Consider the following 27,772-nt stretch of genomic DNA (forward strand, 5'->3'; position numbering starts at 1 on the left):
TAACCTACATTTGCCATAAACGACATCGCAACTGTCGTAAACGTAAGCAGGCTACCCACACGACAGCCCATGTACAACCTGCCCTCCAGTTAGGTTGAATGTGTTTATGGGGAGTTATTTATGTGTTTCATTTATACGATTTATTAATGTATGTTTGCATAAGAGAGTGGGGTCATGTAAGCAAAATGCATCTTAACAATGCAATGGTGATATGCAGTCGTAAAAGTCCTAGTGTTCGCATGGGATACAGGTTACCTGCCATTTGATGTGATTTTGTTTCTGGAAGATTTTAATAAGAAAGTTGACACTCATTCGAGATATTTTAAAAACTACAAAACTTTTAAATTCATCAAGGCGAAACCTTTCCAACCCTTCAACTGTTTTTGCGCAAGGGGACGCACCCATTGATTGGTTCATGTCTGTATCTTTTTGTGTCAGTCCACACAATCCACCAATAATATTGCGCGCCGCAAACAGGATTTGTATTTGGTTGTGATGTTGGACGTCAGTGCAGTCAGTTGACAGCAAGTTAGCTAATTAGCTAGCAAAATGTTTGCTTTGTATATGGCTACTAACTGATGAAGTTATTGTAGTAGTGTTACAATTTCAAAATCTAAAAGTGGTACTGTTCTACGTATGCTGGTAAGCATTTGGTTACTTTTCTATCATGTGCTGCTGTAGGCTACGCTCAATTTGAAATATAACTATTGTTGAATGCACGGCTAGGAAGCTAGCTAGCTAGCATGCTACCTAGTTAAATTCTGCTGAAAATCCATCGCACTTATCTATTCTTGTTACATTAAGTTCAACCGACCAGTGTCGTTAGCAGTATAATGTATTGCACGACATATGATAGGAGCAACTTGTTGGCTTTGACTATAATCCTCCAGTGGTATGCATCTTCTTAACATGTGATTAATTATTTGTAGTAGTTGTGACAACAAACTTATTGTAGATAACACGATGGGAGAACCAAATACAAAGTTTGGGTCTGCAGAGGAAGAAATGTGCTTCTGGAAGGAGCAGGCAGAGAAACACCAGCAAAGGTAAGACTGAGACATTCCAGAACAACGGAAGAGTTGCCCGACCATCCGCGCTATTCACATCCGATATTTTAGCCACAACAGATGGCTAGCTTTTTAGCTGTAGCTTAGACGTTTCCGAATTAACAAAGTGATTCGATGATGGGTCCCATATGATTATTCTAGCCTATGACCATAGTAGCTAATTCTTTCAGCTCTGTTGGGGTCTGACGTGTGCGTGTGACCATATAGGGCCGACGAGGCTCTAGAGGAGTTGCAGGAGTTCCAGCAGATGAGTCGGGACTATGAGGCTGAACTGGAGGTAGAACTGAAAACTTGTGAGGCACGAAACAAGGAATTGCTTTCGGATAACAACCGACTCTGCATGGAACTGGAAAACATCAGGGTATGGCATCTAAGTTCTCGAGTCAAATGTTTTCCGGGTCATTCTTGCTCATGTTGTTGTGCATGTTGTTGACTAAAGCTGTGCTTCGTTTGTGAAGTTTTAGTGAGTACATTTCAATAATGCATGCATGCACACACACACACACACACACACAGTCAAAGTTGTCTACAGGCACTAATTCACTAAACCCACAGCCAGCACCAGAGGCTCTTGTGTAAAGCCATGATGGAGCAGCTGACTGCTATTTTTGCTCAAAAGTCCAGAGGGAAGACAAATATTAATAGAGAGAATACAGATTTCTTAAAAAAAAAACATCCAAATTGCTTAGGAACAGTCAGGGAGACAGAAGTGAGGGAGCTATATAATGCTAAGCTGAACTATCAGTTTTGCTCCAAAGACAACTTGGGAAATGAGAACCGAAATGTGATCCGTTTACTGTGTAAAAAGGAGGACTGGCGGAGTGTGTCATTCGAGAATGTCTTTTATTTCGACGTTTGTTTTGCTTACTTCTCATTTGCCTCATCTTCACAGGAGAAGTTTGAGGCCCAGCATTCGGAGGCCTTCAGACAGATCTCCATGCTGGAGGGAGACCTGGCCGAGACCACGGCGGTTAGAGACCACCTGCAGAAGTACATCAGAGAGCTGGAGCAGTCCAACGATGACCTGGAGAGGGCCAAGAGGTCAGTCTGTCTGGATGATCTTTACTGGGTCTTAGTATAAGGCTTTGGGACATCATTTTATTTGTTGTCTGGAAAGCAATCTGCACATGAGTTTGATATTGGATGAATAGGCTTCTCACACAAACTTGCAAGAGAACATGAGAACAAGCTGTAGCCAACAGATACCATTAACATTTAAGACTCATTGTAATTTTCTACTTGTAGAACACATGCACCATAATGGCTTAGTAACATCTAGCTCGGAATAATAACCTCAAAAACTCAATAACCATGACTGTGTCTCTCCGGTGTCCCAGGGCGACCATTATGTCACTCGAGGATTTTGAGCAGAGGATGAACCATGTGATCGAGAGGAATGCCTTTCTGGAGAGTGAACTTGATGAAAAAGAGAACCTGCTGGAATCTGTCCAGAGGCTCAAGGACGAGGCCAGAGGTACGCAGAAACACACACACCAGAGCTAATGTTCGCAATAATCGCTGGTCGTGCAAGTTCTGAACTCCATTCTGAAGCTAGGCGACATTTGATAGCTCATCGACCCAACTCTAATGTTGTCTTGGATACAAACGTCCATTGTATTAAGCACATTTATTTAGAAAAAGCTGAAGGACCAGCTTCTTAAATACATACTATCAACAGTATTTAACAACTACTCTGTGTTCTTCAGAATCCGAAACGGGGTTATTGACGAGTATTTTTGAAATTTTCTTTGGTCTGCTGATGCAAAACATTAAACATGTAGTGCAAGGACAAAAACGGGCAAAAAAACTGTGACGTGACAATTGTACAAAGAGAGTGTTATGAGATCATCATGTGAGAGACAGAATTTGGTCCAGCTGCTTTGAGGGGGGGGGGGGGGGGGGGGTTCTGCCTCTTGAATAACCTACAAATGTCCCAGGACGGAGAGTCTTTGTTGTTGTTGGGGAGGAGGGGGCCTCTGAGGTGGACAGTTGTAGAGTGGCTCCGGCGGTAGGAGGAGCTGGTGGTCTGGAGCCGGTGGATGGAGACATGGGGGGATGGTGTCAGGACTGTCCCATTGTCTGCCACATCAACAATAGACCTCATTCAGGTTGTCGGCAAGTCATTAGTGGAGTGGGGAGGGGCTTTCAGTTTTGTAGAAGGCCCTTCCAGACAGAGGCCGAGTTGGTTTCGGAGAACTTTTGAAGTTTCTCATAGTGCAGTCGTTAAGCACCTCTCACCGCCCTGACAAACTTGTATTCAGACTCTTTTAACTGGTCCTTGTCCCCACTCCCAAACCCTTCCTCCTTCATCAACCTCAGCTGTCCGAGTTCAGCTGTAATCCAGGGGTTGTTGTTGTAACCTACCCTGGTGCATGATGGTACACAGCTGTCCTCACTGAAGCTGATTGTCGGCCCCTGTGTTATGGACAGACCTGCGTCAGGAGCTGGCCGTGCAACAGGTCCAGGAGCGACGACCCTCCAGCAGCCTAGGCAAGGACACGGATAGGACCGACTCACTGTCGCGGTCCTCACCCGGGTACCCCTCGCTCCCGGCCACCCCCTCCAAACCCCTCAGTACCTTCACCACGCCTGCATCCAACATCCGGCGAGGTGAATTCAATGGCTGCTCTTGCTGAAACGGCATAAAGAAATATCCCTTAATGCTAGCACGTATCGATCCATATCTTAGCATCAATAGTGGATACTGTTAAACCAGTGGTTTATAGGATTTTTCATTTAAAAACCCATATACCGGTGTATTGGTTGATGTACTATGTCCTTGTTGTACGGTGCGTTTAGTGTTTGTGTTTGTGTTCAGGTGATAACCTGACAGGAACCCCCCTGACCACGTCAGCCCGCATATCAGCACTCAACATCGTAGGGGAGCTGCTTCGAAAAGTTGGGGTAAGAGAGACCCTCAAGCTTTTGCCGTTGTAAACAAAGGGCTTATGCCCATTCCGATTAAACTTAAATACAACCTACGGAACTCGGATGGCGATATTCCTGAACAAGAATGCTCTGTACTGTTTCGGCTTTCCCAGAACCTTGAGTCCAAGTTGGCGTCCTGTCGAGAGTTTGTGTACGACACGTCGACAAACAGGCCGGCTCTTCCGGCAGGGCCCAGCACTCCCTCTGCTCCAGAGGGCTTAGAGGTCCAGGCCAGCAGCATGAGCCCCCCTCCACAGTATGACAGGTAAGCAGGAAGTCTCTCCGGTCACCTGACTGTTTCAGTAGAGGATATCAGGCGTCATCCTTCCTTTCACGCGTCTGTGAGGTAGCCTCTGATCTTGTCTTGTCCGGTCAATGATGATCAAGTAAGAGGGAAGCCAAAAACAATTTTAATGAATAAAAGGTACTTTTATTGATCACATGTTCCTTTTTCACGTGTTTTCAAACCGGACCTCGTTTTCATTTGGTGTGTGTATCTCCACTGAATATACTTTTACCTCAAGGACGTGTTCGCAGTGTCATACAAACAACAGTCATAAAGCTGTTTCGTGCTAACCGTGATCTTTGTGTGCATGCATCGTTTCTTCCAGCTTGGTGAAGAGGTTAGAGTTTGGACCCGCTCCCCCACGAGGTCTCTCCCAAGGCTCCCAGTCACCACAGGGTGGGGTTAAGATCCTGCTATGAGACACACGCATACATGCACATCACTGTACCCCCACATCAGACTGCTCCAAAGTTCCAATAGGGCTTTCAGCTGTGTGCCCCCCCCCCTCCACACACACACACACACACACACTCATTCACACTGAACCCAACAATGTCCCACTAAGAACTTAAGAAGCCTCCCCCCTCCCCTTTGTATCGCTGCATGGGCCGAGAAAAATGACATCCTAATGCTATCACATTACAGCTTTTTAGCTTGAAAGAATATTGGGGACATTGAATGACAAATGGCTGCACACCCTCCTGTCTCTCCTCGTTCTCCCAGTCCACAGTCTTTATGTTGTGCCACTAACCCTTTCTGGTCCCTTTTTACCTTGACTTTGTCTTGAAGCCAGTTTGTTTTGCTAACAGTTCCTACATGTCGAGTCAGACAAGAGTTAGTGTTAGCATTTTAGCCATTGCTGCCTTGACTAATATTATCTCCTAATTTAGTTTTTTTTTTTTGTGTATTTTTAGCCTTGTCATGAATTGGTCATGTCTTCCTTGTAGCATATGTTTAGGTGGAAAGGTTAAAGAGAAGAGAGTTATGACTATAGGTATGTAGCTTTGTGAAAAGTAGAGTGCTCAAGTTCTCAAGTGTCTCAAAAGTTTGCAATATGAGGTTTCCACGATATCTGTTTAACTGGTCTACTGTAAATGTTATTGGGTACTACTTAATGAGCCAATGAACTGAACTGTAGACAGTGGTTGATAATGTACACTTTGAGGAGTAAGAATTTCGAAATCGTATTATTTAGGAACATAACACTTTTTTAGAGCACAATTACCAGAGAAATTTGGCATGTCTGTTGTGAAATTTTTTATAGTATTTTTTTAAGACATTGACGCAGCAGCCTTTTCTTATCCTCTGAGTTCATCATTAAGGAAGTTTAGTCAGTGCCTCGCTCTGCACTGTTTGAATGTATACCAATGTTTCTGACAGGGATTAAACCTCACATTCCACAGATTTTCTCTTTGCTGTCCTTTGCAGCGAACAAAAAGTCATTGGAGGAGAAGAGGGGAGAGCCTCACCTTCTCCAATGAGTTTCAAGGAGGCACTGAGGGGGGAAAAAAAAATATCAAGGAAAAACTCATGACACCTTCCTTCTCCTGCTTGAGATATCATCAGTGCTAATATTGGGAGTGGACCTGAGTGTGCTGCTCTGTGTGCCTGTCACTGATCCAGGCAGATCAGATGGGTCATTTCTTTGTACGGAAGAAGGCTGAAAAGGACATGTAGTTCAGTGTTGGCCTTTGTTCAAACTTGTCTCAAAGTTAAAGGTCCTATCAAGACAGAAATAGCAATAACAGGCAATAATAGATTTTACCAGAGTTCAGAAATAAGCACACGTCTATTCTATTTTTCAGAATTATGTTCTAAAGAGCAGTGTGGCCTGCCTTTATAGACTGACATGTTGTAAATGGGTCTGGTAATGTTACGCAGTGTTATAAACTGTAATGTTGTGGGTTCCTCATATTTCCTTGAAGGTCTGTAAATGGTGGAAGTTCAAACCTAGAGAGCTGTGGTCTGCTATAGTCTGCCTATCCAAAGAAGTGTGTATTGTCTAGTCTGTACACCCTTGTAAACTAAACCTGAAAAGAAAGAAAGTTGTTCCACTGACAGTGCTTCTCTGGTCTTGGCTTCTCTGTCACTAAATATGACCGTCATCGCTTCATCATTGCACCGAAGAAATCTATCAATATATATATGTCTGAACAAGGAGCGTCACAACATATGCCAATGTGTAGAGTGTAGCGCAACTGTTGACGTTGGTGAGCTGTTGTGTGTGAACTTTGACCCAGGAATTGCAGTGTCTGTAAAGTCCACTGTGTAGCTTCTCACATTGGATATGTAGCCACTGGTCATGGCTGTGACACCTACATTTTTCACCTCCCTGTTTGGACTATGTTCACACCCAATGTGTTCTATGTCTACTTGTTGGTTTGCAAATTATTTTTTGTTAAAACAGAGAAAAGTATTGTGTATGTGTCTTTTATATTTCAAATGTGGAGCTAGATAGACATTAACAGTCAGGAAACGGGTGTTATTTTTTCACTCTTTATTTCTTGTGCAGGTGATTCCACAATTTATAGACAGAAGGTTCAGATTGAAGATTTAAACATCATTTAGGTAAACAAAGCATGGTGACAAACAGTATCTTGGTGGTGACCAGTTTTTAGGAACAACTTTTAGGAAGAAATATGCATTTGGATATTTAAATGCATAATGAACTGGACTCAGTTATATAACACCATTTCTGAATAGGTCATCTAGATAATAACATATATTATCACTTAAGAACAATTAAGTCGGACAGGATCTTATATAGAAAGGGTGATTTTCAGTGTAAAGGTAAACATACTAAACGGTCTATATTTGACAGCTTGTTACATACACTTATTTGATCTATGAGGTGTATTCCTTGTCCAAGCCATGGACAGAATAAAGCTGTTGCTACAGTTGCAACTGTGTCAATATTGGTAATCCATAATAGCAATACATTTGGACTATGTTGTATGTTCTTAGATGGGTATACTTCATCATGGTAGAAATATTTTGCACTGAAGTGATTTAGGTTGGTCTTAGGTACCTAACCGTCTCCTAGAAGAATCTAAAAAAGCAACAGCAGTCTCAAAAGACAGGACCAGTCAAAATGTAATACGAATGGGATTAAGATAATAGATTTACATAAACTCTAAATATATCAACATAGATCTATAGAAACCTCTGATAAAGTTGGAAAGTGGCTGAAAGGGATAGTTGACTTATCTTTCAGGTGAAAGGGGGATAAAGAATGATACGTTCGGACCTTAAGAGGGCGCAAAATAATTCAAAAAAGAAAATATAGTCATTCAGTGCAGTAGAAAAACAGTGCCAGCAAAGAACAGCAAAACAATCATCAACACACTGACACTCTCAAAACCTCTTTGGTTAGTTATAGAATGTTAGAAAGGTGCTCTAGGAAATAGAAAACGAATCCATTTGAAGTGATCTGGACTAAGGAACATTGAGGCTTTCTGGATGAAGTCTGGTGTTGGATTTCTGCCTGTTATGCAATACTGATTCCGATCGTGTCGGCAGAGTGAATTCCTTTTCTTCTACTCGGCAGACTTGGTTCCGTTGAAGTCACCCTGTGAATCTCCATCTTCTTCATCATCGATCACCCTCCGGCCGCCGCCACTTCCCCCGGCACGCCGTGGTGCACTACTGAAGGAGGGCTCGTTGCCACGCCTTAAACAAAGATTCAGACATACACGCATATACAGACATAGACGCAGAAATAGACAAACATATACACATGTAAAGCAAACTTGAATTAGTGTGGAATAAAAACGGACCGTATTTCGGATCGTTTTGGTGTGGCATTTGAAACTTCATGACATTTTCATGAAGGTCCAGGGAATTTAAATACCCGAAATATAAACAAAAGTGACACTGTTTATGATCAACCAACAAAACGTACAAATGGTTGTCTAGCAATACTTGCGGACAAGGTTGATGCTGTTGTGACACATTTTTAGATGCTACTACCATTTAATTAAAAAACATAGTATTTTACTGTAAAAACCAAACCAACAACTGCCAACAATACCTCTGTCAAGTTATGCATAACATTGGATAAAAAACACAGTCAAGTGATCAACAATGGGATGAAAGAGCAAATAGTAATTGAAAACGCTGTGTAGAGATGGTGTTGTTATCATAAGAGTTAGCATGGCAGTTATGATTCAAACTCATCATTCCTGGCTTCAGGGAAATGAGTCAGGTTTAGACCAACTAAACCAAGCATGGAGAAAAATATGGTCACCAATGAAAGTATTTTGTTTTGAATGCACTGCATTTCTCTTGCAGGGTTACATAATCGTTTTTCAGATAAATACACAATTGAACCATATTTTCCCTCTTATAGGCATACGGAAGGAGAATACAGAAGAGTATGGGCAGGGGGGTGAAGTTAGAGACAGCTGGTGAAATGTTGGATGTGGTAACATCTACGAGCAGAGGTACCTGCAACATTACTCCTTTGGCTCTGGGTTGCCTCTGCAATAAAGACAGAAATGCTTTGGGTTCCAGTGGGGGGAAAAACAAAGTCTGACAGATGATGTGAAGTAGGGAAGTGCTCACTGGATACTGTGTATCCATTTGCATGAGTTTAATTGGAATTTGTGAAGTGTGGTTGGGTGGGGGACGGGCAGCTACATAAACAGGAGTGCGGTTACATACAAGAAGTCGAACCGACCAAGCTCCCCCGACTTTTTAAGTCTATTTCACTGCACCGCTGAATAGGTCATGGTGTTCTGTGCGGTGAGATCGTCCCGCTTTCAAACGTATTTGAACACGTGTGAGTTTGTGAGGTGCTTTTGATTTGCCTCGCAGTCGTCGTTTTTTGAAGCAACTTGCATTGAGCCAAATCAGTGAGGAACCGAGTGGGAGCGCTTGTTATTCCACTGTGCACGTAGCCCTGCGTACGGGACATATTTGTTGTCCAGTGCATATCCGATGGACTCAAATTGTCATGTCAGGACAGAGGTCGTCACCAAAAACTTGAGAGGACACTAAAAAAGAACACGGGCGAACGCGGGAGAACACAAGATAACACCGAAACACGAGAGTCATCGAATTTTACCTGAGTTTGCTCTTGAGGGAGTTGACCTCACGGGTCAGCGCGTCGTTAGCCTCGGTGGACTCGTCCAGCTCGCGCTGCACCTTCCTGCGGCCGGCGGTGATGCGCTGGGACTCCTCCTCCGACTCCTCCAGCTGCCTCTTCAGCTGCTTCATCCGAGCCGTAGACTTGTCCGCCTGGGGAGGGCCAAGGAAACAACAGGGTGGTCAGACTTCCACCAGACTGTCATCACCCCCTAATAGCATGACACAGCACGAAATAACACAACATTGTGTGACTTATCGATGACCTGGCACCAGGAAGAAGAATGGGAGATTAGATGGGTGCTTTTTAGGGGAATAATACTTGACATGACAGGTGGGAGGAATTAAGTAATCCGTCAGTCGTCCAAACATAAGTAACATGATATCTTAACTTCATAACGGTTTGTAATTTATTAGCATGAGACGGGTTTCAGAGTTGGGTTATTTACATTAAAAAAAGACAAAAGGCTAATTCAATGTTGGTTTATCTGTAAAAAAAGAAGAGCTAATACAGTCCGACTGTTTTAGCATTGCATTAGCTTCATCTTGGTTTGTCTGGGTGTAGATTGGTAGAGTACCTGGTCTTTGTACTGCTCTGCCTGTTTCCTCTCATCCTCCACCTGAAGCATCAGATCCTTCAGCTTCTTGTCCTTCTGACGCATTCCCTTGGCAGAGGCCTGCTTCTCCCTGCACACAGCGAACTGCCATTACCACCAATGTGGCCATAAACATACAACTGGAGACGTGTATTCACTTAGGTCATCGGGTCATGGCATTAGTCTTTCACTTAGTGCAATGTAGATATGACCCCTGTGAGGGTAGAGATCATGTTTGCCGAATTCCTTTGGGTCGTGTATTACCTTATGGGTCCGGAACAAATACAGACACAGATGTATGCGCGTACGCAAGAGGGACGAGCATCTCGTCAGTATGGCTTCCTCTCTCACCTGCCCACTTTGGGGTCACCTCACCTTACGTTCCTTCCAGACGCAATGACCACCATTTAGAACCATTTACTTTAGCCTGCTATGCGACAGAAAATCTAGCATGCGGTTGAGCGGGCGGGCAGTAATTCTACTGAGGGGTGAGTTTGAACCGCTTCAACTCGATTACACGTCCACACACGCACGCATGGCTCCTGACCTGCTCTCCTGTTCCAGCTGCTCCTCCAGCTGAGCCACCTTGGCTTCCAGGGCGGTGATGGAGGACTTGAACTTGGACTTGACCTGGTTCTCCATCTCCTGGAGCTTGGCTTTCAGCTCCTTGTTCTGCCTCTCCATCTGCTGACGGGCACTCTCGTTCTTCTGGGAGGTGGTGCGCTCCGTCTGCAACTCGTTGTTCAGCTGGTCCACCTGAGGAGCGGTCAGAGCGGTCAGTGTGTGGTCAAGGAGGAATTCTGCTCAAAATAATCAGCCCACACAATGGGCCAGAGAATGGTTCAGACGTCAGCAAGCTGTCATGGTGTGGTCCTTCGGTTGGGCATGGTTTGACCATCTCACGATGGTCAGAACGCGATCAAAATACGGTCAAGAGCTTCGTTGTGCCAGTCGTACCTGTTGCGTGCTCTTCCTCAGCCTGTCGTTGATGATCTCCATGTTGCTCTGCTCCTCTTCCAGCTCCTCCTCCAGCTGAGAAATCTTGGCTTCCAGACGACGCTTCTCATCAGACAAGGCCGACCTGACACACACACGCGCAAATGAAACAGTAGCGACCCAAAACAAACAGTGTCTTAGTACACTGTTCAATTCAGTGCTTACACATACTTGCATAATTAAACAAAAAGAGTCATTATTGTTCAGCAAGCAATTTCGACTCACTTTCCGGAAGAGTTGCTTGCCAGCTCATCAGAAAGCTCATCTCTCTCAGCCTCTGCTTGCTTCCGTGCCCTGTCAGCGGCTGCTAGGTCCTAGAGACACACACACGTACACATACACCCATTTAGGATTAGCTTGTGCTATGGCACCACATTAGCTGTGTATCAGATAGTGTTGACGGTTGGCAAGGTTACCTCTTGGACCTGCATGAGCTCAGCCTCCAGACTCTTGGCCTTCCGCTCGCTCTCCTTGGCCGTGGACAGAACCTCCTCCCTGGCCGCGCGTGCATCGTCCAGCTCCCTCTGGTAGTCCTTCATCTGAGCCTGGTGGCGCAGACCGAAGAGGAGAGCGACGATAAGACGATAAGACTACCACGTGGTGTAAGCTACCTATTAACTAGACATTGTAACACTATTCTTTTTTTCCCCGCCGCAAAGCTACTACTGATATCCATTGTTTTCAACGTTGCTCAGTCTTTCTGACCTGGAGCTTGCGCAGTTGTTTGATGGCCTCATCCCGTCCCTTGTTGGAGGTCTCGATCTGTCCCTCCAGGTCCTTTATGTCTCCCTCCATCTTCTTCTTGGACGCCGCCACCGTGGCTTTCTGCTTGCGCTCGTCCTCCAGCTCTGTCTCCAACTCACGCACCTGGACGGGCCAATGAAACAAGAGCATGATATGGTTTCTTTTTTTTCTGGTGATTCTGATACTCGTGAAGGAAAGGGAATCTTTAGCACCTCTTCTTATTTGCAAACTAGCCCGCAGGTTAATATGTTTTGGAGTAAAAAGGAAGGAATTCCAGACTAGATTTTAGAGAGGTGTGCGCAGAAAATTCATTTCGATTTAAGATTTATTTCTAAACGTCAACGCAACACCTAAATTCTGTAGGCCGTAGATGTTGCACAGAGTTATTCACGCCGCGGACGTTTTACAAAAAAACGAATCCTGCACCTGTTTGATGAGCTGCCTCTTCTTCTCCTCTCCCTGCTCGTCGCGTCCCAGCAGGTCCCTTTCGAACTGGGCCTTCAGGGCCTGCATGTTGACCTCCAGGCGCAGCTTGGCGTCCTCGGCTGCCTGCAGCTCGTCCTCCAGCTCCTCCAGCTGGGTCTTCATCTCCTCGACTTGGGCGTCCAGGCCACGCTTGGACTTCTCCAGCTCGTGGACCTTCAAGGTGAGGGAAGGCGGGCATCATCATCAAGTTAAAAGATTGGTTGTACTTCGTATGTGTGTGGAATGGAATGAAAAGTTTTGCCTAATGTAGCAGAAGGTTTTTAGAGACGACGCAAAACATTGTGAATGGAAGGAGTAAAGGTGGTTGGGTGACGGTTTGCCAAACGAGTTCACGGCCGCACTCAACAATCCACAACATTTTCCACCTCCATTGTATTCTGCGCTTAACCTTTATGCCCCGATTTTTGAAACATGAAGGAAACAGTTTGATGCTCCTTGGATTTAAATGATCGACAGACTTACGCTCTTGCCCACGTCGTCCTTGGAGCTGACCAGGTCTTCCATCTCGATCCTCAGGGCCTTGTTGGCTCTCTCCAGCTCCTCTCTGGAGTCCTGGGCCTCCTCCAGAGCGCGGGCCAGGGACAGAGTCTTGGTCTCCTTCTCCCTGGCCTCCGCCTCCGCACGGTCCCTCTCATCCGCGTACTTGCTGGAGATGCTCTTCTCCTCCGCCAACATCTGAAGGGGAAAGGCTTAGGTGTTCTTTTTGTTTGTGGTATATTTATTGATTATTTTTAGAATAAACAAAACCAGCATGTTTGTCAGCAGATTCACGTTCCCCTTTGAATGATTAGTACTATTTTACTAATATTATACAATCAGCATCCTAATATCTTAAATCTCCTCAAGTGTCGATCGATTGTCCTCTGACCTGGTCAAACTTCTTCTGCTTCTTCTCCAGATTGGAGACAATCTGCCTTTGGTTGTCCAAGTCCATCAAGATGTCCTCCAGCTCCTGCTGCAGACGGTTCTTGGTCTTCTCCAACTTGTCGTAGGCTGAGGCCTTCTCTTCAAACTGGGTGCTGGAGGCTTCCAGGTCCCTCTGTAGACGCTTCTTGCTCTCCTCCAGGAGCTCAACGTTTCCAGCCATTTCCTCCAGCTTCTTTTTGGAGTCTGAGAGCTGGAGAAGCAGGTTTAAACAGGTTTCAAAAAGTAGATGGATTAGTTGAATATCCAGGACAATGATACAACACAAAGTGTCTTATTGAATTATAACATTTACAAAAGCTGCACGATGACCTCTGTCTATGGTGCGCGGTCAAGGTAAGAATCATTAGAGACGTCTTGATGTAACTCGCTGGACATAAGTCTTTAAGATTGCATGAATGTTACACTGCTCTGACAGCAACCCCTCACCCCCCCGTCACAATGTTGTACTCATGGGCTCCCGTACCTGGATGTTGAGGGTGGAGACGTGTCTCTCCACGTTCCGCTTGGCCTCCACCTCCTCATCCAGCTGCTCCTGCAGGCCGTTCTTCTCGTCCTCCATCTGACGCAGGCGGGTGGAGAACTGCAGCTTCTGACGAGTCTCCTCCGCTAGCAACTCCTATGGATTTTTACGCAGATGAGGGTTAAAGGTGCCAGTCCCAACTTCAACAATGCACAAGTACATTTGAGATACGGGGCTATGGAATATCGTTAGACTTTATGAAAACCAAATGAGAGCTCTCTCAGTGGCAGAAGTTGTCCATCTGCGGTGTTTGTGTGTACCTGTGTATCTTGAACTTGTGAGCTCAGTGTGGCGACATCTTTGCTCAGCTTAATGTTCTTGCCCTCGGCTTCATTCAAGAGGTTGGTGACACTCTCCAACTCAATCTGTGGGGTCACAAAAATGAAATACGGGTCAGTCACTGAAATCCATATCTGGTCTTCATCCAGTTGATCTGGCAACCTTTTGATACAACTATGCTTTTCTCGTACAAACAAGTTGCACTTCATTAAGGCTGCACTTCACTCTTTATCTCCGACCCTATCTCACCGTGATCTTGGAGCAACGTTCTCCCAGCTCGCCCTTTTGCTTCTCGCCGTCGTTGAAGCGCGACTGTAGGTCGGTCAGCTGGCCCTCCAGCTTCTTCCTCTTGTGTTCGCCATCTTGCTTGGCCTGGACCAGCGAGCGCACCTCCACGGTCAGGTCCGATGTCTCCTTCTCCAGTGCCTGCTTGGCCTTCTCCAGGTTTGACTTCACCTGGTGGGCAGTTAGCAAACGTGGGAATACGTTTATCCTTCCATTCATATCGAATTATAATCCTTATAATATGCATCCAAAGCATAGCATAGCATAGTACAGTACAGATAGCATAGCATATTTGAGGTCTCCTACCCGTTTGGACTGCTCAAGCTGCTCGGTGAGCTCCTCCGCAGCCTGTGTGTGTTTCTGTCTCATCTCCTGAACCTGGGCCTCGTGGGTCCGGTTCTCATCCTCCATGGCCCGCTTGAGCAGGGTGACCTCCTGCTCTCGCTTAGCCCTGCATGGAGAAGGCAGGGACGTGTGGAAAGATAGACGGATAAAAGGATGAATGGAAGATGCAAGCATGCACAGTAGGGTGGTGAATGGTTTGGTTAAATATACGGATGTAGAAGCCAGTGAACGCATAGGGGGAGTCGCATAGGGGGAGTCACACAGTGAGCGACGGAAGATTGAATCTATCCACAGTCAGCCGAAACTTGGAAGACGGCGACAGACGAAGAGTGGACTAATGGTGCCCACCTGAGCTCTTGCTGGGTGGCTGTGCTATCCAGCGTGTCCTCCAGCTCCGACTTGAGGGCCTCCAGCTCCTCGCCCAGGTCTCGCTTGGTCTTCTCAGCCTTGTTCCTGGCCTGCCTCTCGGAATCCACGTCCTCCTGCAGGTCTGAGATGTGGCCTTCCAGCTCCCGGATCTTCTTCAGCGCGTTGTTCTTCTGGGCCATCTCGTCCTCCAGCCTGGTGAGACAGAAACAGTTGGTTATGGTTGTCTGCGTGTGGATTCAACTGGTCACGGAGGGTTTCCCACGTCGGATACATGATTTAGAACCAGAAAAGGCGCTTCATTCTACAAATATATACAACAAAGTGTTATGTAGATGCAGTGGTCGTGTACTGGGCGGTGCTTTGGCCCACCTTGCCAGTGCGGCCTGGAGCTCCTCCTCCTTCTTGGCGAGCTGGGCTTTGAGGTCGGCGATCTGGGCTTGAAGGTCAGCGATCTGTTCCTGGAGGTCGTTCGACTCGGCCTCAAGCTTACGCTTGGCCTTGTCCAGCTCCTGGCGACCCTTCTCTTCTTTCTTCAGACGGACTGTAGGACAACAGACGGACATTATAATCCTGCATGGTAGGATAATGGTCAACCATATTAGGACTCTAAATGCAACCTGTCACCAGGGTTAATGGTAATAGGGTCTCATGGTCAATGTAAAATATGCATTTGGTTTTTGGATGAACAAGGGTATACCGACCCTCCAGTTCAGATATCATTGACTCATGTTTGTTCTTGAGCTTGGTCAAGTTCTTGGACTTCTCCTCTTCCTCTGCCAGGTTGGAGCTAAAGTCTGCTATCCTTTCCTCCATCAGTTTTCTTTCCTAAAATGGAAAAGTCAAATGGAAAAATCGTACATTTTTCCCACGCTGAAACCATAGTTAATGAAGTTCCAATTTGACATGTAATCACCGTTGATTGATCACCGTTTGTTAAGCTTTTTTGGCCAATACTACTTTGACCCAACAACCTACAATTACTCCATGGTTGGAGACTGACCTTCAGTAGCTTGTTGTTATGGTCCTCCATCACCAAGACGTCGTCCTCCAACTTCTTGACCTTGCCCTCACAAGTCACCTTTTCTAGCTGCAGCTTCTGACGAGCATCCTCCTCTTCCTCAAGATGCTCCTCCAGATCCTTTGGCCAAAGAAAATAAAGAAAGGACACAAACATTCCCTCAGGTCAGTACTTGAAGAGTCAAGGGATCAATATCCCTGAACACTACAACTTCATTCTTTCATGTATTTAGCGTTGATGACAATTGACAACGCGTGAACCAACGGGCTCAGGAAAGGACAAAGGAAAAGACGTGCCTGCATTTGCTGCTGCATCTTCTTCTTCTCCACTTGCAGCGCCTGTGCCCGGTCCTCCTCCTCCTCCAGCCTGGCCTCCATCTCGTGGAGGATCTCCTCCAGCTCCTGCTTCTTAGAAGCCAGGCGTACCCTCATCTCCTCCGCCTCGGCGTACAGCTCCGTCTCCGCCTGCAGCTGCTCCTGCAACGTGTTCCTCTCCTCGAGAACCTAACGTTTCGACAAAGGGAGTAGCCGAATATCCGAAATCATTCCTGTTCGGATTTGAAAAGGTACCTCGAAAAATAGGATGATATCGAAGATGTCCGAAAATGATGCATCGCCCAAGGTTACAACCTTGGGGTACATCGACTAAATTGCGTTCCTGTGTTTATGAGAGAGTGCCATTATTGTAAAGACTACACACGTAGTGACTTGTGAGACTGGGATTGAGAGTAGTGTGCGACATTGTACCCTACCGTTGTATGTTTCAAGGTGATCTCCTTTAACTCGGACTCAAACTTTATTGCGCTGTCTTTGGCTGTTTTAAGTTCCTCGTCCTTCATACCCATCTCCTCCTCTTGGCGTGTCACTTGCAGCAAAGGCTTGACCTATAGGACAGGAGGGAAGATCAAAGGGCCCCTTCTTTAATAACAATGTCAACGACTAGCTCATTGACAACTCTCAACTAACAGTGGTTACAATTATGCCTGAAATGCAGTTTCCGAGAGTTTATAATCCCTTGAATGAAGTGTATGTGTATCTTACCTTGGTGAAGAGTCTCCACCACTGCCAGTTCCTGAGTTTGAGGTAGGCAGCACAGTTCCTCTGGATCACCTTCATTGCTGTCAGTTGCTGCTGCCTCTTAGCAAAGGCCCTGTGGAAACCAAGGAAGTTAAGCAACCTTAAAGGTAAGATAGGTAGCATATAACATTATCGTATGCTAAGCTATCAGTCAGCTCTGAAATCAAAAGGGTTAGTGCTGTTCATTGGGCTACAAATTCACATCTTTGTCTTTCTTTTATGAAAATCAAAATTCCTTATACTCTTCTCTTGCAATGGTAAAATGTAGTACATAGTTTGACACAAGTATTAGACAAGGGCATATATCAGCAACTTTGTCAAATCAGATTGCATCACAGTCTGATGCTCACTTTCTGGCCAGGAACCCTCTGGCCTGGGACTGGAAGGCTATGATCACCACGGTGATCTTCAAATCTCTCTCTTCCTCCAGTTGAGCCAACACGCCGGTACGGAAAAAGATCTTACTCTGACCAATCCGGTACAAGTTTGGGTCCAGGTCCAGGTGTTTGATCTACACAAACAGGAAATGATTATGAAAAACAGGAAGTGAAATAATGAATGGCTCATTTTGTATGGCTATAAGATACAGGATAGGAACCTTTTTTTGCCATTAGTGCAACTATTCTAAACCTAGGTTTTCCTAAATGAGGACATTTTGGGGATAGACAAAAGGTTGTATCTTACCATGAGGCAGCAAGCTTGTTTGCCATCCATGAATCCTTTGGGGATAGCATTAGCAGCCAATATCTCATATCTGTACATAACAAATATAAGTAGAGATAATGCAGTTCAATAAATGAGTTAATTCATGAAAAATTCGTGAAAAAACGAATATCATACTGTTGTTGCCGTTTACTACATAGCAAAAATAACATTCAGCGCTTCGTTGCAGAAACAAAATCTACTCACCGCTGTCGGAACTCCTGGAAGACAATGCGGTTGGGGAATCCTTGGCGACAGATACGGATACCCTCCAACACACCGTTACACCTCAGTTGCTCCAAGACTAGATTAGCATCCAGCTTTCCCGCCTTGAAAAAAATAATTACATGTGTTTTCATTACATGTGTATATGAACTCAACACTTAATCATACACTGTTGAAGTTATTTTGGGGTACACTGTTGGGGAATGCTTTTCTACCGTGTCTTGATAAAGGAATCAGGCTAAGAAGGAAGTAAATGAATACTATTGTTCATTTTTATCATACTGTAATCTGTCAAAAGGCTGAATCAGTCATAAACGCACGCAAGGACTGTAAGCAATCCAAAAATGACACAAAAAAAACAAAAAACAAGCTACTTTCAGCGGCCAGCCCAAACCTTGTCGCTTAATCAAATAAGTTTTTTTCTCACACAAAAAAAAGAGATGAAACAGTAAACTTGCAACAGTAAACAAGTAGCTACATCAAGAAAGGAATGTCACCACGCTAAACAAAACCAGCGAATTGGATTAGGAGTGAATTAAATAAACCCCAACGAGACTCTGTTGAATCCAAAGTAACACTGGTGTCTCGTACCCTCTTCTCGTGGTTAGGGATGATACAGCGGACAAAGTTGGGCTGGGTGTTGTGCAGGGTGGTCATGAGCTTGGTCAGGGACTCCTTGTAGAGCTGGCCCACTGTCCGGAACATTCCCTTCTTGGTCTTGGAGGCACTGGGCATGGAGCTGTCGGTCATCTTGGCGAGGGCATCCAGGCCAACAACACGATCACCTGTGTCAAAAATCAGGTCCAGGTTGAGTTACATGAACATGTAACAAATATTCAAACTATAGTCAATCACCATTTAATTAAACATATATGGTCAATTGACTGCATTTATATGTGCATATACTGTATGTATACAAATCAACAACAATAATTAAGACATTGAGAACAAGTTAAAAGTTAATGTACAATAGCTCTCACCATCTTTCCAGAGGTCTTGGATAAAGGGGCTGACAGAGCTGATAAGCAGTGCTGTGACATTGTCATTGAGTGGGTCCATGTTCTTGGTCAGCCATGCGGAAGCGTTGTAGTCCACCTAAAGTCAAAACCAGATAGCACAAGTCATTAATTCTGACAAAACAAATAAAAAAACATGGATGCTAAGAAACAGACACAAAATAGTCTGTAACAGATTCAATGGAAAACCAATGCCAGGCACCACAAACTGTGTGGTATGGAATATTTGAATGTAGTATGAATATCGAACATGAATGGATATAGTGTGGACATTTGGAGCAAATGCATACATCTCAGCACGCAAGCAAGAGCAACACATACCTTCCCAGCATAGTGGAGCACAGAGAACTCAGTCTTGTCTTTGAGCTGTTTGGGTTTGGCAAACTTGACATGGTTGACATGAGTGTTCATCAGCTTCTCTACGAAGGAGATATCTGTGGCTTTGGGGAACCAACACTCCTCATCCAGCAGAGCCAAGATACCTGGAGGGTTGTTCTACAGAGTGGAGGTGAGATATGTGATTGAGTAGATCTCCAATCAAATAAATCCGATTTGTACAATTGTTAACAATGAATACGTTTATTGGTTTTCAATATTTTTATGGCAACCTTTTTGAGTTCAGAATATAGTGTTTGGGATATGCTAACTGGACATGGTTACATCCAATGACAAAACGTGAAAATAAGAAAAAAACATAATTGTTTTCCACTCACCGGCCTCTCAATGAGCTCGATGCAGGGTTGCAGGTCTAAACCGAAGTCTATGAAGTTCCACTCGATGCCCTCCCTCTGGTACTCCTCCTGCTCCAGGATGAACATGGTGTGGTTGAACAGCTGCTGCAGGCGCTCGTTGGTGTAGTTGATGCACAGCTGCTCAAACGAGTTATTCTGCAAGGGAAAAGAGGAAAACAAGTCAGTGTCAGTTGGCTTAATGTGTTGGTGTAATATGTCTCTACATGTAATAATGCATCTTTTGTCTTTCAAAAGATGCCATACATATTTGAAGTTTTAAGAGGTAGACCTCAAAAATCTCAAAGCCAGCGATGTCAAGAATGCCCAGGAATGAGGCGCCCTGGCGCTTGGTCTTATCCAGGGCCTTGTTGACGCGAGCCAGGAGCCAGCGGAACAGGCGTTCAAACATCGCCTTAGCCAGGGCCTCGATGGCAAAGTCAGCCTGGTACACAAACAGAGACAAGCTACATTAAAGAAAAAATATGCCCATATTTGAACTATAAAACTGCATTATTATATTACTCTATTGTTCAATATTATTATCATTAAGAGGAAAATGTAAAACATTTACAGAAAAGTCTTACAAATCTGACAAGAAAAAAAAAATCGAATTTAACAAGCCATGTACTGTCTAATTCATGAGTATAGGCTTTTGGCCATTCCAAACATTTTACCTGTTCTTTGGTCTGTGCCTTCTGCACAACCTCTCGGCCCACTTTAATGCGTGGAGTGAGGATGGCACGGGTGAAGTCTACCACATTGATGCCCTGAAGATGGCACACCTTCTGGGCAGCTGGTGAATCGAGAGCAACCAAACAGCATGGTTTAATCACACAAGGCCCTTACCACCTCAAAAATGTTTACCAAGTGGAGTAGTTGATCTATAGTTGAAGCTCCAAGCTTCTGGGATTTGTAGTTCATCTATGAAAGAGGAAGATTGTGCTCACTGTGAGTTAGATGTATCTGTTACCTCTCACCTGTGTTGTCAGGCATTGTTGCCTGCTCCTGGTTCCTCTCCTTCTTAAACTCAATGTTCCCCAGCTGCAGCACTGTGGAGCATACCTTCAGGATGCCTGAGGAACAGCCAAGGCATGGACGAGTTAGCGACATTACTAAATCAAAAATGGCCTCCCTTATGAAACTTGCTTTGGTGCTGTTAAGTCATTCATTAAGGGTGAAGAGTTTTTAATATAAATATGACCAGAACCCTGGTCATACTCAGTAGCGTAATTGCCACGGGTTATGGGTTAAACTTCCACAAACGTACTGTAGTTCTTGTAAGTTGAAAATACTATATTACCCATCCTCTCTTCTTCAGAGAAGCCCATAATGTTCATGGCCTCCATCGTCTCCTCGTACATCTCATCGTCCTGCTGGCCAGCGATTGAGACATTGCCAGCACTCAGGAAACGGTACTTGTTGAAATTCTCCAGCAGCAGGTCCTCTGGAACAATAAACCACAAATGACGAATTAATAAGAATAACAAATCAATAAACAGCTACCAAACTAGGAAAATATGTCGGGTCAAGGAGGAATCTCCTTTAGCGTACCACGTAGCTTGTCCTTGACACCGGCCACCATGTAGTAGAAGATGTGGAAGGCTCTCTCTGTGTTGGCTTGGCGGATACAACGAGACTTCTCCAGCAGGTCTGAGCTCACATGTTAAAAAAGTACTTTGAAGCTCTTTTTAATACCTTTTATTGTTTTTTGGGGCCACAAGTCACAAAGACTCTTAAAGATAAATGTCTTACATGAACAAATCGTGCCTAGAATATGTTTGTGACCTAGTTCACATATTGGCCTGTTCTTGAGGACATTTGTGCCAAAATAGGACCAAGATGACAATGAGTCATGTCATGTGTATGACCTAAATTGACCTAAATACAGTAAATACTAAAATTCCACCCTAAACGTTGTCTACGTTATTCCCTGGGAAAGTCAAACTGTTGAATCAATGTCAGGCTATTAATGACCCCTGTATCAGTCCTCTAACAGACTGTCACTGTCCAGCTGCCAATGACCCCACTCCATGTTTACCTATGGTCACAAGGGAGACCATGACACTCCTTACAGGTATGTGTGAACTGTAGCTTCTCAACCTGAGTTAATGTTTGCTGATTAAACAGTTGGGCTAACTTGCAACTGGACGTCAGTTCCAGGGAGAGAATCTATTAGGGTCGCCCCTCAATGCGGTGAAATACACATCTCACAATGTCAGGATACAAGTTTCTATGTTGGCACCGACGATGTAGCCAGTCACGTCAAAGTTGATGCGGATGAATTTACCCTGTGGGAGAAAGGACAGCATAGGTATGTCACACGTTGAACAACATTGACAATTGAAAGACATAACTTTCACATTTAATACAAAACTACAACATTTATTATTTCACAATTGACCCAAACTTCAACATTCCACACATCAATGACTCCTGGAAACACCTGGATAACCTTATCCCACTACAACAGCAGGAATGTCTATCCCTGAGGTAAGATAACTCACAAATCTTGACGAGTTGTCGTTTTTGATGGTCTTGGCGTTACCAAAGGCCTCCAGAATGGGGTTAGCCTGCAGCAGCTGTTTCTCCAGCTCTCCCTGGTGATGATAGTGTCACATGAAAATATCATAAAATCATCCTTATTATTTCCTTTCATGTGACAAGGGTGAACACATAAAAAAAAGTCAAAAGTACACTATTACCGTTCTGTCACTTACAAGGCTTTTGTACTCCTAAGGCATATAAAAACCGGGCTCACCTATTTGTCGCAAAATGGGACTAGACGGCCTACATTGTGGAAATGAGGACAACTTCACAATGTGCCAGTGGAGAGTTGAAGGTAACAAGTTGGAGTTCGTTTGGAGAGAAGGTTTTTTGAGGCATACCTCAGGCTTTCAAAGCTCCCTCAAGCCCTTGATAAAAGGTCCACAAGGGTTGACACACCTTGGAATTAGGGCTATGTCAGATCAGATCAAAGGACCTGTTCTCTCAGCAAGGGACACTATGTATGTCTGATACATAAGACATGCACCGTCTACAGAAGCTATGGCATGTTTAAAACCTCTTCATAAGACACACTTGATTTTGATTTTCACCTGGGTCTGGTCTGCACAGTAGAAGTAGAAAAGGAGGTAAGTGAGCAAGACACCCCATCACTCCATGTGGACCTAATCCCTTTGATCAAAGCTAGGGCGTCAGCATCAGACCACAAACCTCTGCCAAACACTCTCTCTCTCTCTCTCTCTCTCTCTCTCTCTCTCTCTCTCTCTCTCTCTCTCTCTCTCTCTCTCTCTCTCTCTCTCTCTTAACAAGGATCCCTTGGATGGCAGCTAGCATAGCCAACAAGCTAACCTAAGCCCATGTACAGTAATTGAGCATGATAGCCTGTTTTGTTGCTGGCGTCTGACTTCAGATAAAATGTTTCTGATGAGCAAGGATCATGCACCCAGTCCCTGGGAAAACTGTGGTAGAATAATCTAGGGTTAGAGTTCAGAGTTGTGATAACGAATTACATACTTTTGTCGTCTGGTGCTGTGAGTAAATGATTTAATATTGGTGCTTGTTAAGAATAATTGATGGACGAATTCCTGTGAAATCCTGTGAAATCCATCTAGAGATTAACTGTAACTAAAATCAAAACATTTGACTTGAAAAAAAAAACAGGGCAGGAAAGATGATAGCTACCAGACAGATTTCAGCATTGGGAAGGCAGGGAAGCTCCCGCTCGCTTCAGACACTGAGAATAAGAGACAGAAAGAGACAGAAAAAAAGCGAGGAAATTACAGATGACAGAAAGGCCTTTAACAGGCTGTTGTAATACTCCAGGAGATGGAAAGATAAGAAAGGAGGAGGAGAGGGCAACATAGTGTACAGAGAGAGAGAGAGAGAGAGAGAGAGAGAGAGAGAGAGAAGAGAGAGAGAGTGAAGAGAGAGAGCGAGAGAGAAGAGAGAGCGAGAGAGAGAGAGTGAAATGAAGAAGAATACAAAGAGAGAGCTTTGGTCCGGGGCTTTCACAGGACCCACAAGACAGTACTCAGCAACTCTCTGGAGGAAAGACTGGAGGTGGGAGGCCAACAGCGAAGACAAACACAGTGTTGACCTGGAAGTTAATCCTTTCACCAAATTGCACCCCTACCCCTAACAACTAAGCCCAATCCATCATCCATGGAGAACTCAATCCTACTCAAGTGTAATTCCATCACAGAGAGCTTAAAATGACATGTTGTAACTTAGGGCTGAAGACCAGACCCTCCGGTGTATGCCGCTGAAAAGTTAGAAGGGTCACGGTACATTTGGTGTTGCCAAAACTCCACACAGTGCAAATCAAAAGTGTACGACTAAAGTCTACCGAGCAAGACGGCCACGCCCCGTAGAGGCGGATGGCAGGTGGTGGATGAGGAGAAGGAGGGGGGGGGGTAAGGAGGGAGGAGGGGTCTGTGACAGGACATGATGTCATTTGAGAGACAGGAAGAGGAGATGGGCATGCTCACACTTGTGCTCGTTTGGACCTTTTCAGTGCCAGGGGACCCCACGACCCCCACCCAAGCCTCCCTGACAAGCCCTCCCCCTCATCCCCTGGCAGTGAAAGGGTGTTCACAAAAACCTGGATGATATTTGAAAACGATTCTAACCCTAACCCATACACAATTTAATAGCACTTATACCCAATAGCGGTCCTGCATTTTGCAGAGTTCTGAAAAATCATTGTCATGCAGTCACTATTGATTCTTGGGGGCACTCTTTTAGCTGTATGTCAGAGAGGGCTTTAGATTATATTACACATTATGGTTTAACTTCAGGGTTGCTTTGAGATCAAAGAACAAAAAGATTGGGGGATCTTGATCGAAGAGAAATATCTACGGTATTTGTTTTTGACTCGGTGAGCAACTATCGCATGCAATCCTTAACCTAGGATGAGAGAACACGCACACACACCACACGCAGAAAAGAAAAACACACTCTAGGCATTCCCTTTTACTCACGTAGGCAAAGTTTGTTCCTGATTGTTGCTATTTGGAGGAAATTGCGATAAAGGATTAAAGAGGGACAGTTTCCTGCAGGCTGGACAACTCTTGCATAAGAGCAAGGAAACTGCTTAGGAAGGTCCCCAACGTCTGACACACAATGGTCACTTTGAAATTGCATTGAATGTTCAGTGTCTTTTGTGGTTTGTTGTGCATATACTTACAGCACTGGTGTCCTTTTTGCCTTTGTGGGAGGAGGCAACTACGGCAAGATACTGGATGACCTTCTTGGTGTTCTCTGTCTTTCCTGCACCGGACTCTCCACTGTAGAGAGGGAGGGATGGAGAGAGGGTGGGAGGGGTGGAGAGAAGGAGAGGGAGTGGGAGAGTGAGGGAGCAATAGGGAAGGAGCAATAGGGAGGGAAGTCAATGAAGGGAGCGGAGAGAAAAAAAAGAGAGAAAGAGACGAAGTGAGACGCATGAATAGAAAAACAGCACCGAACAGGTTGTTCACAGTTCATAAACTCGGATTAAATTTAATTTGAATCACGTGAGGGGGGGGGGCGACAGTCAACAAACACCAGCGCCAAGCATAATGATGACGCTCGACCAGGCCAACCCCTGTGCAAAACCAACAAACCAACAAACGCATCGATCTCTCCAGCTTTGTATCAAGATAGGAAAAGGGGGAAGTACACAATGGCTGCTGGTTGGAGTTTTATTGGTCTTTGATCTGGGATGCCTGGATGCTGAATGATCCCAGCCCATCGGTCGGCTCCAACAAGCCCATAAAAGGCAAGGTGTGAGTGGGATCCACCGGGCTTCTGTCATGGGGCTGGCTGGCTGTCCAGACAGAGGAATCTCCCCTCTGTGCCCCGTAAGGAGACCGTTCTCATCGGGGGCGTCAAGTCCTACAAAACTAAAACACATGCAATGTCTAGAACTGAAAACCACAGTGTGTTCAACTTGTAGTGACACCCCAAAACCTATTTGTTGCATCTACAGAGGCATCCTCCTACCTAGTCCCTTTAAAGCCAGTACTCACACAACACTAATACACAAATACCACACCCTTGAAACTAGATCTTCATGAAAGACGTAAAACTATGCTAACTAATGCTATAGGGCAACATTTGGAAACCTGGCCTCACAACCTATTTGTTATTCTCAACATAAGCCTAGGCCAAGACTACTTGGTTATACAACCATCTATGGCCTCAGCCCATGTCATCATACACAGTGATTATCCCCAGACCAGGCCTTAGACTAACAAAAAGCAGGCCTACCCTCAAAACTACACAAACACACACTTTGTCTCCCCCAGACCCCCCCCCCCCTCCTCCACACACACACACACACACACACACACACACACACACACACACACACACACACACACACACACGCACACCCATAATTCTCTAATCCCTGGAAAGAATCTGGGAAAGAGAGAGACCCCACTTTGTAAGTTAAAGGGATTCCTCAGTGAAACGATTCTAAACCTGAAGGTTCCAGTAAGGTCAGAGTGTGGCGCGGATCAACAGTCATACAACGCAACGAGGCTTGACGGTTAGCGTGTCCATTCCTATCCTGTCGAGTTATTGTGGCAGCACTGCGCCTTGAGGGGAAAAGAAAAACAAGACCCTGTAGAAATGAGATGTCAAGTACATCAGTGTGGATTTAGAAAGGGTCCATGCCATTACCCATGGTGCATTCTGTTTGTAACAAGCTTGGAAAAACTCATAGCCGTGAAACAAGACTTCGGTGTTAGTACCGCACACAAGGTTATCGTCATCGTAAAAAGGAATTTTTTGACAGTGGGCCCCAAAGAATTCTTATTCAGGGCTGACTGACCAACATGTTTAAGTGTCCATCTGTGAAGTGTATCTTGTAAAACTATAACACACTAGGTGTGTACACAATACTTTCTTCTTGTTGTTTAACATATTTACTGTTATAAACAGTGTTAACGTAAAAACACCATAAAACACCATAAAACGCCCTAAAACGCCATAATACTAATACAGCATGTAAGATACTTTAAACATCGGTGGTCAAGAGACAAAAAAAGGGATTGAGCACAGTGCTCAAAATGGTGTTCACAGCCATGATGAACTGAACACTGAGGCAATGCAAAGTCCTTTGTCGTGTGTGGTGCATGAAGGAGGACATAGAATATCATTTTGTGACCATTCACTCTTTACAGTGACCCTTTACAGTGACACTTGTCATGGAAGGTTCCATGACATAAGAAGTGGTTTCTGGTGAGGGGCTGCTACAATATATCAGTGTACTTTCATACAAACTCAAGGAGAATGTCATACATGTCATTCCATGTTTTGCACACTACCTTTCCCCATATATGGATTCAAGGACAGTCAGCACTACTTACACCAAACCTTTTAAAGAAATGTTGAAGAACATAATTTTGAATCACAGAACATCACAGTGACCCACCTTAAAATGGTACAATAAGTCATTGTCAACATCTGTTTCTTTGACAGCCAAGATTGTGTGTCTTAGACCCTGTTTCTCCAACTCCAAACACAACCTAGACTGACGCTCGACCAAACCTACTTTTTAATGGGATCCACCATGGCATCCCATTAAGCGGCCCGAAAACAAACAGGAAAAAAGAACACGCCTTCCAAAAATGTGCCTGGAAGGGGATGGAAATTGTTGGTGGCCAGCATTACAGGAAGTGGTTGGACGTGATCCGACAATGTGCTGCATCCTGGCATCCATCGGGCTTGAATAGAGAGAGCTCAGGGCTGCTCGACTGGGTGGAACCCTCGTTCGCATTTCCTTTCCTGGAACCACTGGAGGCCGGACAGGAAGGGTGCTGTGTGGGCCTCTGACTTACAGAGGGGTGAAATCCCCAGTACACAACGTATAACCATGTAACAGTCAATCATTCATGTAGCGGTTCTTTTCCAGTGTGTTCATGATAGTTACGATGCAGAAACTATTGAACAGATACGCTGGTAGTAAACCTCTGTCGGGAACGACAGAAATGGTGAGGGGTAGATATGCAAAGTTATGCATACATATTTGCATACCGAGCCATGTGTTTTGTTGCACCCAGCATATTGTAAACATTCTCCACATTGGCATGGCTATTGGTTGCG

The 27,772-nt window shown here is 44.8% G+C and overlaps 2 protein-coding genes across 7 annotated transcripts in view; one reads left to right on the forward strand and one right to left on the reverse strand.

Annotated features, from left to right (window-relative positions):
- The first annotated feature begins 316 nt into the window (after positions 1 to 316).
- On the forward strand, positions 317 to 6,697 carry nde1 (nudE neurodevelopment protein 1). 4 transcript variants are annotated; one of them, XM_062448077.1, is made up of 10 exons: positions 317 to 642; positions 956 to 1,046; positions 1,275 to 1,428; positions 1,960 to 2,108; positions 2,405 to 2,541; positions 3,498 to 3,677; positions 3,886 to 3,971; positions 4,109 to 4,260; positions 4,607 to 4,677; positions 5,685 to 6,697. In XM_062448077.1, the coding sequence occupies exons 2-10, from the start codon at positions 964 to 966 to the stop codon at positions 5,813 to 5,815; spliced, it is 1,143 nt and encodes a 380-aa protein (XP_062304061.1). In that variant the 5' UTR covers positions 317 to 642; positions 956 to 963; the 3' UTR covers positions 5,816 to 6,697. The 4 variants fall into 4 exon arrangements, with proteins under 4 accessions (XP_062304061.1, XP_062304060.1, XP_062304062.1 ...); XM_062448076.1 differs by having other exon boundaries at positions 318 to 642; positions 933 to 1,046; XM_062448078.1 differs by having other exon boundaries at positions 321 to 642; positions 933 to 1,046; positions 5,710 to 6,697.
- A 66-nt stretch (positions 6,698 to 6,763) lies between these two features.
- The window catches only part of LOC134008614 (myosin-11-like), a 33,769-nt gene continuing 12,760 nt past the window's right edge, over positions 6,764 to 27,772 (reverse strand). Inside the window, exons 5-43 of one of the 3 annotated variants that reach the window (XM_062448071.1) lie at positions 24,870 to 24,969; positions 24,664 to 24,690; positions 22,186 to 22,278; positions 21,906 to 21,969; positions 21,233 to 21,331; positions 20,982 to 21,125; positions 20,659 to 20,754; positions 20,356 to 20,474; positions 19,971 to 20,123; positions 19,664 to 19,837; positions 19,272 to 19,445; positions 18,915 to 19,029; positions 18,526 to 18,719; positions 17,917 to 18,038; positions 17,692 to 17,761; positions 17,358 to 17,518; positions 16,972 to 17,080; positions 16,683 to 16,814; positions 16,228 to 16,434; positions 15,914 to 16,051; positions 15,615 to 15,738; positions 15,283 to 15,454; positions 14,893 to 15,105; positions 14,506 to 14,650; positions 14,164 to 14,370; positions 13,896 to 14,000; positions 13,579 to 13,731; positions 13,057 to 13,305; positions 12,651 to 12,863; positions 12,129 to 12,341; positions 11,664 to 11,825; positions 11,375 to 11,503; positions 11,184 to 11,272; positions 10,920 to 11,043; positions 10,510 to 10,718; positions 9,945 to 10,053; positions 9,347 to 9,519; positions 8,728 to 8,760; positions 7,811 to 7,950 (exon numbers count right to left, since the gene is read on the reverse strand). In XM_062448071.1, the coding sequence (XP_062304055.1) occupies positions 8,736 to 8,760; positions 9,347 to 9,519; positions 9,945 to 10,053; positions 10,510 to 10,718; positions 10,920 to 11,043; positions 11,184 to 11,272; positions 11,375 to 11,503; positions 11,664 to 11,825; positions 12,129 to 12,341; positions 12,651 to 12,863; positions 13,057 to 13,305; positions 13,579 to 13,731; positions 13,896 to 14,000; positions 14,164 to 14,370; positions 14,506 to 14,650; positions 14,893 to 15,105; positions 15,283 to 15,454; positions 15,615 to 15,738; positions 15,914 to 16,051; positions 16,228 to 16,434; positions 16,683 to 16,814; positions 16,972 to 17,080; positions 17,358 to 17,518; positions 17,692 to 17,761; positions 17,917 to 18,038; positions 18,526 to 18,719; positions 18,915 to 19,029; positions 19,272 to 19,445; positions 19,664 to 19,837; positions 19,971 to 20,123; positions 20,356 to 20,474; positions 20,659 to 20,754; positions 20,982 to 21,125; positions 21,233 to 21,331; positions 21,906 to 21,969; positions 22,186 to 22,278; positions 24,664 to 24,690; positions 24,870 to 24,969 (5,305 nt within the window). In that variant the 3' untranslated portion in view covers positions 7,811 to 7,950; positions 8,728 to 8,735. Of the gene's footprint in view, positions 7,951 to 8,727; positions 8,761 to 9,346; positions 9,520 to 9,944; positions 10,054 to 10,509; positions 10,719 to 10,919; positions 11,044 to 11,183; positions 11,273 to 11,374; positions 11,504 to 11,663; positions 11,826 to 12,128; positions 12,342 to 12,650; positions 12,864 to 13,056; positions 13,306 to 13,578; positions 13,732 to 13,895; positions 14,001 to 14,163; positions 14,371 to 14,505; positions 14,651 to 14,892; positions 15,106 to 15,282; positions 15,455 to 15,614; positions 15,739 to 15,913; positions 16,052 to 16,227; positions 16,435 to 16,682; positions 16,815 to 16,971; positions 17,081 to 17,357; positions 17,519 to 17,691; positions 17,762 to 17,916; positions 18,039 to 18,525; positions 18,720 to 18,914; positions 19,030 to 19,271; positions 19,446 to 19,663; positions 19,838 to 19,970; positions 20,124 to 20,355; positions 20,475 to 20,658; positions 20,755 to 20,981; positions 21,126 to 21,232; positions 21,332 to 21,905; positions 21,970 to 22,185; positions 22,279 to 24,663; positions 24,691 to 24,869; positions 24,970 to 27,772 lie in introns of all 3 variants that reach the window. The other 2 variants (XM_062448069.1, XM_062448070.1) reach the window with 2 other exon arrangements.

The sequence above is a fragment of the Osmerus eperlanus genome, chromosome 22, assembly GCF_963692335.1.
Source record: "Osmerus eperlanus chromosome 22, fOsmEpe2.1, whole genome shotgun sequence".
Taxonomy (NCBI): Eukaryota; Metazoa; Chordata; class Actinopteri; order Osmeriformes; family Osmeridae; genus Osmerus; species Osmerus eperlanus.